Here is a 12,721-nt window from a genome sequence, read left to right as displayed (position 1 = left end):
TACAGCTGTGTACATTTACCATAAATGTAGATGTTAGTGTATTCACTGTTGCAGTCTTGGTTAACCTCCCTCCAGCCCCCTAACTTTTTCTGGCTGTTCCTCTGCTTTCATTTACTATGCTTAAAAGCCTTTTTGGTATATTTGCTTTTTGTTGGATTTATAATTTTGTGTTTTTATGTTTGTTTGCTCCCCATTAGGGGGGCACCTGACATCTGGGGCAAGAAAAACTGATGTAATGACGTCTGCTGCATGTTTTTATACCCCTGACGACATAACATCTTGGAAGAAGGGACAACACGCGACGCAGGACCCAAGACTTTGTTAATCAGGCCGACTGACGGCAACCTGCCAGCAGATTACCCAAATGTAATGACTGCAACAGTGAATACACTCTAACATCTACATTTATGGTAAGTGTACACAACTTTACTTTCCGTGGGATTTAAATTTTGTCTTCTCGTTTAATTTTTTGCCCCTTTTAAGCCAGGATCTTCTTGCAAACTCAAATTTTTAACATTGGCAAACAATCCAATTTAGTAGCAATCACCTCTGCTAGAATAGGGTCAGAGTTGCAAGCCTTGTTGATAAAACCCCCACATTTGCTTTTCCACAAGGGCAGTGCCTCCTTATGAACAAATCCTTCCTTCTTGCCCAACGCATAATCAGTGTCAAATCTGAACCAAGCAACAGAGCTGCCAGTCTTCCCAAATTGAGAACAAGGCAGAATATATGTTGCATCAACTAGACATGCGTAGACAATTACGTTATTTACACTGAAATAAGGATTTCCAAAAATTTGACCAACTATTTCCTTTTCAGATTCAAAGAAAGTTTTTCCATCTCCAAAGTGACACTTTCAAAAAGTCTTTCAGATTGCATCGCTTTTATTTGGAATTCTCAGAATAAGGATCTTCCCAGAAGTATTGAAGTATCTAAAATAGCCATTGAAACATCTTCAGCTTTTCTTCCTAGATTACAAATTGATGCCATTTGTGCAGCAGCAACATGGGCGAAACCACATATCTTTATCAATCATTACAAAGTCGATTTGACCTCCAGGAATTGGGCCTCTTTTGGTTCCACGATTGAGGAATAAGTCTCCCTTGAGCCACCCAATAAGACAAGTGCTAGGGATGCTGCCCCAACCTGGTAAGAATGAAGGCGAGATTCGACAACAATACATGAAGTTATGTACTCACCATAATGTTTCATGTGTGTTGTCCATCTTCGCCTTCATTCTTACATCTCACCCTCTTTCCCCCCCCTGCCCTTTTGACTCCCGAAAGACTGAGTCTATACATTTGGAAAACCTGAATCTCTGACCACCTTCTATTGACTCTGGTCTTTTCTGAGACACACTTATGAGAGCAAACAAGATCTGGAGAATGTTATAGTGCATGCTGGGATAGGGTTTAGCCAGAAGCTGTGACAGAATACCTCGAGCTTAAATAAAATGGCCGAGACTGATCCCGAGGATTGGATCCGAACCCAACCTGGTAAGAATGAAGGCAAAGATGGACAACACACATGGAAACATGGTGAGTACATAACTTTTTTCATTTTTATCTTTTTGAATATATTTCTAATTATTTCTAAGTCTTAGTTTTCTCCTATCGTTAAGCTCCCTTTCCACTTTTTACTGGGGTTGTACTCTTTTGTATACTGTCGCTAGTATACTTCTAGAGTTCGTTAATACTGTTGGCATTCCTACATTTTCTGCTATCCCCACAAAAAAAATCCTGTTCAATAAATAGCATTTCCTCTCGTAAACTGTGAACTAAAATTTTTTCTTTTACTTTTTGTGGCTGATGGACAAAAGCACCTGTGTTTAAAATGAGAAATGTGGACAGAAAATTCCTTTCTCTGATGCTCACACACTGTGGTTGTGTTTTTTTGTCCAGTTCACCTACAGGAAAACTTTTATACCATGCTTTCAACCCTGGAGCACTTGTTGAACTTAAAAATAAACTGATCCTTAAGGGGTTGCTTCCCTCTTCTTTTAGCAAGGCGTTATTTGAAGCTTCACTCTCCTCTAACACATTTTCAGGAAAATTTAAGAAAAGACCTTCAGATCAGTCTACTCCATTGGACCCTAAATGAAAGAAAATTGTCCTTTGATCCAACATCAACCTGTGATCCAAAACTAAAGACTTATACCTCTGATCTTGACTATACCTTTGGATCTGAATATTAAAATGACCAAGCTTATGGTTGATGAGTGCTTCAGATCCTGGGTCTGCAAAAGTCTGATTCAACACCTGATATTCATTGTTTTTTTGAGAACTAGACATTCTCCTTCAGTGGACCCAGTCCCTTCTAGGGTTCCTTCACCCTTTTTAGAGAGACTGGAGTCCCTGTCACTAGTTTCCACTTGCTCTTCCAGGAGCCTTACTGAAGAAAATGTGGAGAAGTTGGTAAGAAAAATTCTTTTGGTGCAGAGCGTATCAAGTGCCCTCTCAGCTCTTACCTCTGAGTCAGGAGATCTGACCTTTCACTACACGCCATATGCAAGTTCCTCCTCCAGCTTCCCTGTCGCTCTTGGAGTTTTTGGATCCAAACCTTCTGGGCCTGTTAGCATTGGATCCAAGAACTGCTTTCTACTCTGATCCAAAGCTTGCTGTGATTTCTTCTGTTGCTTCGGATCAGGAATTCTCTCTGAGCCAGGGCTACCCTGTCTGCTCTAAGGTGTCTCAGTCGACTCCGAAGTTTTCAGAGCAGACTTTGCACCTTGGGGCATCAGCACGGGTTAGTTTGGCTCCAACTTTGGTCTTGGGGGAGTTTTCCTCAGAGCTGCAGGGGACTATGGTCCAAAGGCTTGTCCTTACATATTTGAGCTGTTCCTCTCTGGGGAAGTCTGCCTTTGAGGTCAGGGAGAGAGCCTTGTCAGCTTCCTTAACAGACTGTTCCCTTCCCCTCGGATCCTCATGTAGCCTCTCCATAGGGATAGCTGGTCTGGAAACCTCAGGCTTCCCAGCAGGGTAGCCGCACCTCTTCTGATACCTTCCCGAGTATCCCTTTGAGGAGGTCCCTAAAAAGAGAACATGCAAGAGGAAGCACTTGGGCACCCGAGGAGTCAGTCACAGAGAATACGGACTTTGAGGAAGATGAAGGGTCTCCCCAGTCTCCTTTTGATGCTGTCTGGTTTGGATACATCCTTGAAATCCTGAAACAAAGGTCTTGCTTATAGTCCAACAGTCCTTCGTCTGAGTCTATCCCTGGAGGTGTTCTGTACCAGACCAGGTACTTGGGTGACTCCGCCTACAGATGACCTTGTAGATTTGGTGTCTCTGCAGTCATGGAAGGCCCTGGACACCATTGAACCAATCCGTTGGAGGCTAGATAAAGTTTTGACAGCCCCTGAATATGGACCATTTTTGAAAAAAGGTGTACATGTCTATGCCATGGCCGTGATGACAGCCACTAAGAAGGAACTATCCGAAGAGAAGTTCCACTATCCATCCACAAAACAAGGAGTCTTGAACAATGGACAGATTTGGGAAGTGTGTCTATGCTTCAGCGACCTTTGTATTCAGGTCTCTGAATGATTTGGCCCATTTCACCAGGTTGCAGAGAATCCTGATTAAGGAACTCTGCTACTCTTTCAGGAGCGGTTTCTGATGAAGCGCAGGTGTCTGTCACTTCTCCGTTGGCTACCCTGCAGGCAATTTCCAGTTCCTCCGTGAGGTTTGTCTTGCACAAAGCCATAGGAACCTCAAGGGCAGCTATTTCCGATGTTTCCATAAGGAGGCACACCTGGATGTGCTTATGTGATTTTGGAGAGACCTACAAGTCTTTGTTCGTCAAAGCTCCTTTTGACAGAACGCCTTTGGCCCCAAAGTTAGACACTTTAGGTGTGAAAAGGATGGAAAGACCCTGTCTGCCGTGGATGTACGTTTTTATGCATCTCAAAGATCCTTCTTCAGGAATCAACAAGGTTCTGGGAATATGTGGTTCAAAAAGTCCCAAGGTCCTTTCCAGGACACACATGGCGAAGTTTCTCCCCAAGGCAGAAGGGGGAATTCCAATGGTAGATGCTTCCCTCGCAGCAGAGGTGGCCTGCAGAACCAAGAGTCTAGAGATTCCTTTTTCTATAGACCATTCCAGCATTCCTGAAAGGAGGCCCGATTGTTTCCCTCTGGAGGCAGTCTGTGGTTTTGTCCCTGCACCCTAGACCCTGGCTAGAAATAACAGATACTTTGGTGCAGAGGATCATTTCCAGAAGCTATATAATTCCCTTTTCCCTTTCACCTCCTATCTCAAGGAAATTCCTCAGTGTTCCACCCATTTAAAAGGAAAAAGCAGCATTTCAAATACAAAAGCTGCTAGAAAGAGTCATCCAAGAGTTCTCTGCAGACAAACTAAAATCCGGAACTTAAGATTCTTTTTAGTGACAAAAAAACAGGGGAAAGGTGACCAATCTATCTCAGCACGTTAAATCAGTTCGCACCAAGTTTCCAATGGTCACAGTTCAGTTCATACTCTTTTCTGGGAAAGGATGTCTGGAAGCCAGTCATTACCAATTCAGAGTTCTGCCCTTTTGGTCTCACCAGAGCCTCCGGGGTGTTCACCAAATGCATGACAGTAGTGGCAGCTCACCTGAGATTGCAAGGATTCCTGGTGTTTTCATTCTTAGACGAGTGGCTAATTACCATTGTCAGTACTTGTTTTGTTAGCAATGTAGGTATCAATTTTTCATGGCTACTTTGCTGATGTGCAAGAATTTGCACTATTGTGTTTAAGGTGAACTGGTGGCTTTGGGAAGCTGGAAACAGTTCTGTATGTAGGTAGGTAGTGCTTGTGTTGGTGTAGTGAGCATATAACCCTAACTGAATGAATTTTGACAAAATTGCTGAGTTCTGATTGTTGGAGAGGATGTTTTCAGCTAGAGGACCCATGAGAGATTCAGTCGTAAATCTGATGTGATATGAATATATACGTTCTGCATTCATGTATTGTACTTTTTTGTTGCTGATAATATATATATATTTTATGGCAACTTTTTTGTGTAGGAAACACATACTGTCTGTGCTGCAGGAGATTCTGGTACAACCGAGTACCCCTACATCACTCACTTCATTGCTTACTGAAAAACTGCTAAGTATTCTTAATGATGATGACAGGAGAATTCAAGTAGTGAGTACCTTTTTTATTTATTTTCCAGTTTAATTTATTACAACAGTGCCAGTGAACAATAAAATGTGAAAGTCTGAGTAAAATAGTGAAAATGTCTTGACATTGCCTAGTATAAAAAAATGGTTATTGTATAGTGTAATACCTCTTGAGGTTTGCACAGGTTTGGGCGTGGCACTACTGAATATTGATAGAGGCATGGTCAGTGATTACCATGCATTCATATAATAAATTATAGGATACATTTGCCATGATGTTTGACCCACCCTTTGCAACGCAGGCATAATAAATTCCTTTGTCCCGTAACTCCTAAATAATGGCAGATAACAGCTCACTTGAATACATCATAGTAATGTTTCCTATAAATGCATCATTCATTGCACATACTAAATTCATTCATTTTGTAATTACTGAAGAGCAGACATCATCCAATGAGGCATGAATATGAAATGCCTCATAGTGCACTAAGTATTTTACACTGTGTGTGTGTGTATGTACACTAAATGAAGTCAAGCACTTTTAAAAGTACTCAAGCACAGTAAATTTTTTTTTTTTGAAGGTAGCACACCAGCTACGTTCATTAAACTTTACTTTTTGTTTGCTGGTTTTATGGGGATGACCCTGTAGGTTTTAGCTGTAATGCAGGGTTTGTTGGTGTGCGTCTCCTTGGGGGGGGGGGGTTACACTGTGCAATAACCTAAAAAAATGCCTAGTAACCTATTGATTTTTTTAAAGTTTTAGCAGCTTATGGCATGGTTTTTAGACTGAGTAAAGCCATTTGCGGTGGTGCTATGCCCCCCCCCACACCAGTTTTGTAAACATTTCCCTTAGAGGGTTCCCAGCTGCATTTTGAATCCTATTTTACTTCAAGTGAGCAAATATTGCATCAAAAGGTCATATTGCCAGGTGTCTTCTGTTTGTTTCCTGGTGGTTTCTTATTACTGCAGGTAAATCTCCATAGCAATTTGCCTGTCCTGGTAAGGCTAGCTGCTAGTGCAGTCTGTGGGATAGCTCCCTTGTGTACAGTCTTTGGGATAGTTTTTTGCCTAATTTCCATGGTGCTGTTGCATACCATTTATCAGACAATTCAGCTTCTACTCTCTTCCTCAAGTCCCAAAACTATGTGGAAGTTTTTTATCTCTTGATATGCCGAAGCAAATAAGCTATTAAACTTATAGAGCATTCCCATTTTACCAAAGTTTTTGGTTCCGTTTCACTTAAACCAAGAGGCATGAGCAGGCCGCAGTTGAAACTAATGGCATGCTGTAAATGTGTGCTAGAATTCCTATGGGACTAGGATACAAGTATAAGTCAAAGCTCGTGTAACTAGTTTTGCAGCTACTACAGCAGATTTTTTTCCCAAGAACATCTCAACCCAAAATAACTACAAGTCCACCATTTGGTCTTCCATCCACATCTCTAAAAGTCTTTACTTTTTTCACGGTAAGGGGTCGCTTTATCGGAACTTCGGTACGCACATGATTGGCAGTGAATTTTACGGTGCCGAGTTGACAGCCCGACACCCAACCTTCAATGAAGGCACGCCTATTCACTCTCGCACCTACCTGCATGTCTTTAACGTCACTCGACCTCGGGGAGGACATGTGGACTCCACGCAAAAGGCGCGCCAGCCGAGAATCGAATGGGAGAACCTCTTGCTGTGTGGCGACAACACTAACCGCTGCACCACCGCGGCTTTCCATCCACATCTTCTCTATATGCCATAAATTAGAGACATTCATTCTAACAGTGGTGTTAAATTTGCAGTAGACTATACTTGTTAACCACTATGTCAGGATTTTGTATGAAGGCCATAGAGTGTATGAAATACACAGAGATGATTCTTCAAGTATTATAGCCAGTTCAAAACCCTATCCTGGTCACAACTCTCAACCTAGTATACTGCTTTAAGGAATGGTGTCTGACATGCATGTTACTGAAATCTCTGATTAAAAGGGTGATGCCCTCGTATGTATAGCCAGTCTGACACGACCTGTGCACACTGACTACAGTAGGACATTGTAATGCTGAAGCTTAAGTTATGGATGTATCTATTGAACCATAGGACTAGTACATAGTATGGAAAAATTTTGCTGTGTAATATATTTAATTTATGATATTCTGAAATCAGAACATTTTTTTGGTCACTCTGCTGTAAATTACATCATATGGAGTATGTCAAGGTATGCTTTAGAATGCTCTGAAGTCCAAAAAAGCATTTTAATATTGCAAAAGTTAGACTGCACCAGTTCAGAAGATTTGACACTAACATTAGGATGACGTTCAGTAATTGATGTCATGGCTGTAAATGAAGATGAATTTACTGATGATTTTCCTGCAGTCTCAAGCATTTCCTTAGTGTATGCATTCAGCTAACTTTGGTACAGGTAATTGCTTTGGCAACTTAAACAAATGCCTTCGCTTTAATCTGTACAGCTGCATGTCTTCTGCCTGATGGGCATCAAAAATTTGGGGTTTAAAGATCAAGTGCAAAGGTTTTTTCTTACTATCATTTTATTATGCCCTCATTTTTTAAAGTGGGCATCTGATATTGTTAATCCTCGTTCATTCCTTACGCTTGGGTATCGGTTCCAAGCTCGGAACCGAGCTGGCCATTTTCCAAGCTAGCGTCAGCTTCAAACTCTCGAGCTAAACTCTTACCCACAATCCCCCTCTCCTGGTTACCTCAGATTGTTTGCTGCGTTGCCATTCGGTCATGTCAAGCTACTTCTCTTGAGCCAAGTACAGTCAATTGTTTAATAGTTTTACAGATTACTTTTCTGTCAGAAAATTTCATATTTTATTGTCTCTTACCCTATCGCATCTAGCGTTCATAATTTCTTCAGGTTTTTCTGCTTCTTTCTTTACCACTTTTACCGCAAGGGTATCCTCTCTTTACCATTGGTAATGCTTTTCCTTTTTCATACCTTCGGGTACTCTCTTGTACCGTTGCTGGTACCTTTTCTATGAATTAATTTGCTGTCATGGCATATAAAAAGCGTAGTCCGGGGTTTAAGCGGTGTTATGATTGTGGACAACAAACTGCCTACTTCTGATGCACACACTGTGTTTATTGTTTGGGAGCTTCCCATTTGTCTGTTGACCCACCCTATACTATTTGTGAGAACTTTTCTAATAGAACCTTGTCGGAAAGGAAAAGCAAGCTGTTACTGAAGGGACTTCTAAAATCTCCCTTTTCAGAGGCTATTCCTGGGTCGGAGGCCTCAACCCCTCCTAGAGCCCATAAGAAAACTTTGGATGTTCCTACTAAGGCTAAATCTTTGCCTTCATCCCTGGCTGGGGACTCCTGCCAACCAAAACCTAAAAAGGCTAAAGTTTCAGCTCCGGAGCTCACTCCGTCTGTCAGCCCCCAGTGCTTTCGGTGCCCAGACCTTCGGCTCAATTAGTGATTTTGGCTCCGTCTTCTCCTGAAGCCTTCTATATATCAGCACGGAAGGGCTCCTCAGTTGAGACCATTACCACTGTATCGGCACAGACCGTTCAGTTGGTGCAGACCTTGACCGCCTCAGCTCCAAGTTTTTCCTCTGAACAGACGCCTTTATTGTTGACTCCAGCTTTGGCACTGACAACCACTTTGGCACCAATCCCTGTGTCAGTGCAGACAATGACCTCGGCACCGATTACTTCTTTGGTGCAGTAGTCCAGCCTCTCTCGGCACCGTTGTCCTCAGTGCGGTCAGATGAGATGGGCACGGAGTCTGCCTCTTCTGTGGACAGGCCTTTCTCCCTCAGTCTCTGAGGTCCACTAGAAGCCTTTCCGAACATTGTGTTGCGTTTTGTGGACCAGGTACTCTTGGCCAGAGGTAGCCTACCCCTCAAGAACTATCCTTCCTTGGGAGGTGATCACCCATCTCCAAAGACCCCTTTTTATTCTCCTCCTTCATTGCCTTTGAAGTCCATGGATATAGCTCAGTCTTCCCCTTCTGCGGTTCCCTTTATGGATCTCACTAAGGAACCGCAGTTGCCTTCGTGGCAGGATGTTTTGCTATGACCCAGGATGTCAGTTGTGACGCGCATAGTTTGCTGCTTCACAGCCATCCAGGGACTACGGGTCAGCAGGGAGAGCCACTTAGGGGAGGGGTGACCCCTGTCCTAGACATGCACTCCTCTTTGGGTGGACCAGCCTTCCAACTGATGGAGAAGGCTTTTGCTGCTGCTGGCTATACCAGACAGTTTATACCTCCGCCCTCCTCTGGTACACTGGTTTCACAAATCGCACCTAGTGGACACCGGGTGCAAGGGCTGCAGGACTTATTCTGTCAGGAATCACCTTTTCCACTGTCTTCTCCAGCTTCTCCCGCTGAGGAGGTCCACTGGAAAAGTTTGTGTAAGAGGAAGCACATGGACTTCACAGAGGAGTCCCTCACCGAAGAGACAGATTTTGATGAAGGGGAAGGATCCCCCTGGTCACCCTCTGAGGTATCCTTTGGTGATATCCTCGAAATCCTGAAAGAGAGGTGACTGGCCGTCCTCTAATCCAACCTCTGAGGAATCTGTGTTCCTGCAGGCCGTATGTGCCCGGTCCCCTACCTCCTGGGTTACTCCACCTGCCGATTAACTTGTCCGGCTCATCGTGCAGCATGCTTGAAGGCTCTTGATACTGTCACAGCTATTCCCCAGAGGCCACATAAGATATTGTCCCCTCCTGCTTAAGATTCCCATTGGTCCAAAGGTCTTCCTGTGGATGCTTTGGTGTGGCGGCCGCAACAAAAAAGGATCTGGCAGAAGAAGAAAGCCAGACTGTCCATCCACCTAACAGAGTCCCGGGCTCTGGACCCTGATAGGGAAGTGCACCTTTGCTTCAGCGACCTTTGCTATCAGGTCACCGAATTATATGACGCATTTTACCAGGCTTCAAAGGGATCTGGTTTCTGAGCTCACTGAAACCTTGGCTGGTGCCGTGTCTGAGGTTCATGACAAAGTGGCCTCTCAGCTGGCCACCATTGAATCTATATCAAACTCCTCTATGTGACTGATATCTCACGCATCAGAAGGAGCAGCTAGAGCAGCGGGTTCAGCTGCAGTCTTGTGACGACACGCCTGGATGCGCTTGTGCAACTTTGCCGAACCCTTTAAATCTTCCTTCCTTAATGCCCCATTGAGGCCTTCTCGTTATTTGGGCCCAAAGTTAAATGTACACTGGCCAGATGTGAACAGGACAGTAAGACCCTTTCTGCTGTAGGTGTCTGTTCTTCCCCTCAACGTGCTTTCTCCTGAAACCAAAAGAGTGGGAAGATATGGTTCAAGAAATCTCAGGATCTTTTCCGTGACACACAGGCTGAGTTCTCCCCCAGAGGCAGAGGGGGATACTCACAGGGAAGACTCTCCTTTCGGGGCAGAGGAGGTCGGCGTAACCAGGGTTCCAGGGATTCTTTCCCTGGTCAATCCTTCCGGCACTCCTGAAGAGCGGCCCAACTCCTTTCCTCTGGCGGTGGTTGGGGACGTTTCTTCTTGTACCCTTCTGCCTGGCTAACCATCACCACCGATTCTTTGGTACAAAGAATTATAACCAGAGGTTATATTATCCCCTTCGATCTTTGCTCCGTCCTTTCAAAAAATCTTTCCGACGTTCCACCCAGTCAAAGGGAAGCAGCAGCACTAGAGATAGAAAAGCTGCTAAGAAAAGAGTCATCCAAATAGTCCCTCCAGACCAGATAGGATCCGGATTCTACTTGAGACTATTTTTGGTGCCAAAGAAAACCAAGGACTGGAGACCAATTTTGGATCTCCGTGTATTGAACAAGTTTGAGTGTACAAAAATTCTGGATGGTCAGAATACAGTCTATCCTCCCGCTTTTGGAAAAAGACGATTGGGGTGTGCTCTATAGATCTTCAAGATGCGTACTACCACTTAAAGCTGGAAGGCCATCAAGAAGATTTCTGCGCTTCCATGTGGGAGGCCAGTCACTACCAGTTCAGAGTACTGCCCTTCGGACTCTCTACAGCCCCCAAAGAGTTCACAAAGTGCATGGCAGTTGTCACAGCTCACTTGCGACTTCAAAGATTCCAGGTGTTTCCATACCTAGACGACTGGCTCATTTCCGCCCCCACCAGGCATCTACTGGAAAAAGCCCTGGCATACTCTCTCTTCACCGCTCAAAGGCTAGGCATAACCATAAACTGGCAAAAATCCAGTCTCTCCTCATCTCAGTTGACAGAATTCATAGGGGTTATCTTGGACACAAAAAACTGCAGAGCTGTTATTCCAGAGCACAGAATTCTAAGGATAAAGCAACAACCAATTCCAATCCTTTCAAAGGAAAAATCCACGGCTCACTCGGTTCTACAGCTGTTTGGTTCCATGGCAGCCTCCATCACCATTGTTCCCTTGGCCGGCTGTTGGGTTCCATGGCAGCCTCCATCACCAATGTTCCCCATGGCCAGGTTTCACATGAGGCTTCTACAATGGTTACTGCTCATCCAATGGTATCCTTTTCAGCATCCTCTTTCAGCCGTGATTCGAGTAACCCACAGGTGCAAACAGGATTTAAATTGGTGGATGACACACAATTTCAGTGGTCTCGCCCCTTCTCCCCCCTTCTACCCCCAGTAACCCAAGGCCACAGTGACCACGGATGCCTCCCTGATGGGATGGGGGGGCTATGTCGGGGACAGACGGTCCAAGGCACTTAGTCCGAACTGGTGGCCCATCTGCATATAAATGTTCTAGAGCTGAGGGTGGTGCTTCTGGCGTTGCAAGCATTCCATCCCCTGCTGCTGTCTGGGACAATTGCGATTCAATCAGACAACATGGCGGTGGTCTGGTACATCAACAAGCAAGGCGGAACCAAATCTTACCCCCTTTGTTGAGAGGAAATGAGGATATGGCAATGGGCGATGGCTACCAACTGGTTTCTTCTAGCAACGCACATTCCCGGGAGTTCCAACGTGATAGCAGACAGACTCAGCAGGTGCAGTCTTCAAACTCAAGTGGTCCCTGAATCGCTTGATAGCGGCAGAGATCTCTACTGCTGGGGCCATCCTTCCTGCGACCTCTTTGCATCCCCGACCAACTACAAATGCAGCAGCTACTTCGCCCTGATTCCCCCTACGGGACAGTCACCCAAGGATGCTCTAGTCCACGATTGGCCCTCTGGTCTTCTTTATGCATTTCCACCCTTTCCCCTCATTCCACAGTTTCTGAAAAAAGCCCGTTTGTTGAACAGCAAGGTGATCCTCGTAGCACCATATTGGCCTCAACAGATTTGGTTCCCCTTCCTTTGGCCTCACCTACTAGATCGACCATGTATTCTCTGTCCAACCCCGGAGTTGATCTCACATCCACAGAAACTGATTCATCCCAACCTGAACAGCCTGAAGCTAACGGCTTGGCTACTCCCATTCCCTTGATTGCCAGGCAGAATGATCTTTCTTTACCAGTACGTGATATTCTCATTGCTTCTCATAAGTCTTCCACTGGAATTACTTATCTGAGCAAGTGGAAAAGATTTACCCATTGGCTGAAAGATAAACAAGTAGACCCCTTTTCAGCACCAGTGTCGATAATACTAGACTATCTGACCAACCTTTTTCAATCTGGTCTATTGGCCTCTACCATTAGCGTTCATTTG

At 44.5% G+C, this 12,721-nt stretch overlaps 1 protein-coding gene across 1 annotated transcript in view; it reads left to right on the top strand.

Annotated features, from left to right (window-relative positions):
* The window catches only part of NCAPG (non-SMC condensin I complex subunit G), a 1,684,114-nt gene that overhangs the window by 527,730 nt on the left and 1,143,663 nt on the right, over positions 1-12,721 (top strand). Inside the window, exon 8 of the mRNA XM_044063449.1 lies at positions 5,010-5,133. Coding sequence (XP_043919384.1) covers positions 5,010-5,133 — 124 coding nt within the window. The remainder of the gene's footprint in view (positions 1-5,009; positions 5,134-12,721) is intronic.

Source organism: Protopterus annectens, chromosome 2.part1 (genome assembly GCF_019279795.1).
Source record: "Protopterus annectens isolate FY-2018-M chromosome 2.part1, PAN1.0, whole genome shotgun sequence".
In the NCBI taxonomy this organism is placed as follows: Eukaryota; Metazoa; Chordata; order Ceratodontiformes; family Protopteridae; genus Protopterus; species Protopterus annectens.
The sequence above is the reverse complement of the archived record's forward strand: the minus strand, read 5'-3'. Positions and strand labels throughout refer to the sequence as shown.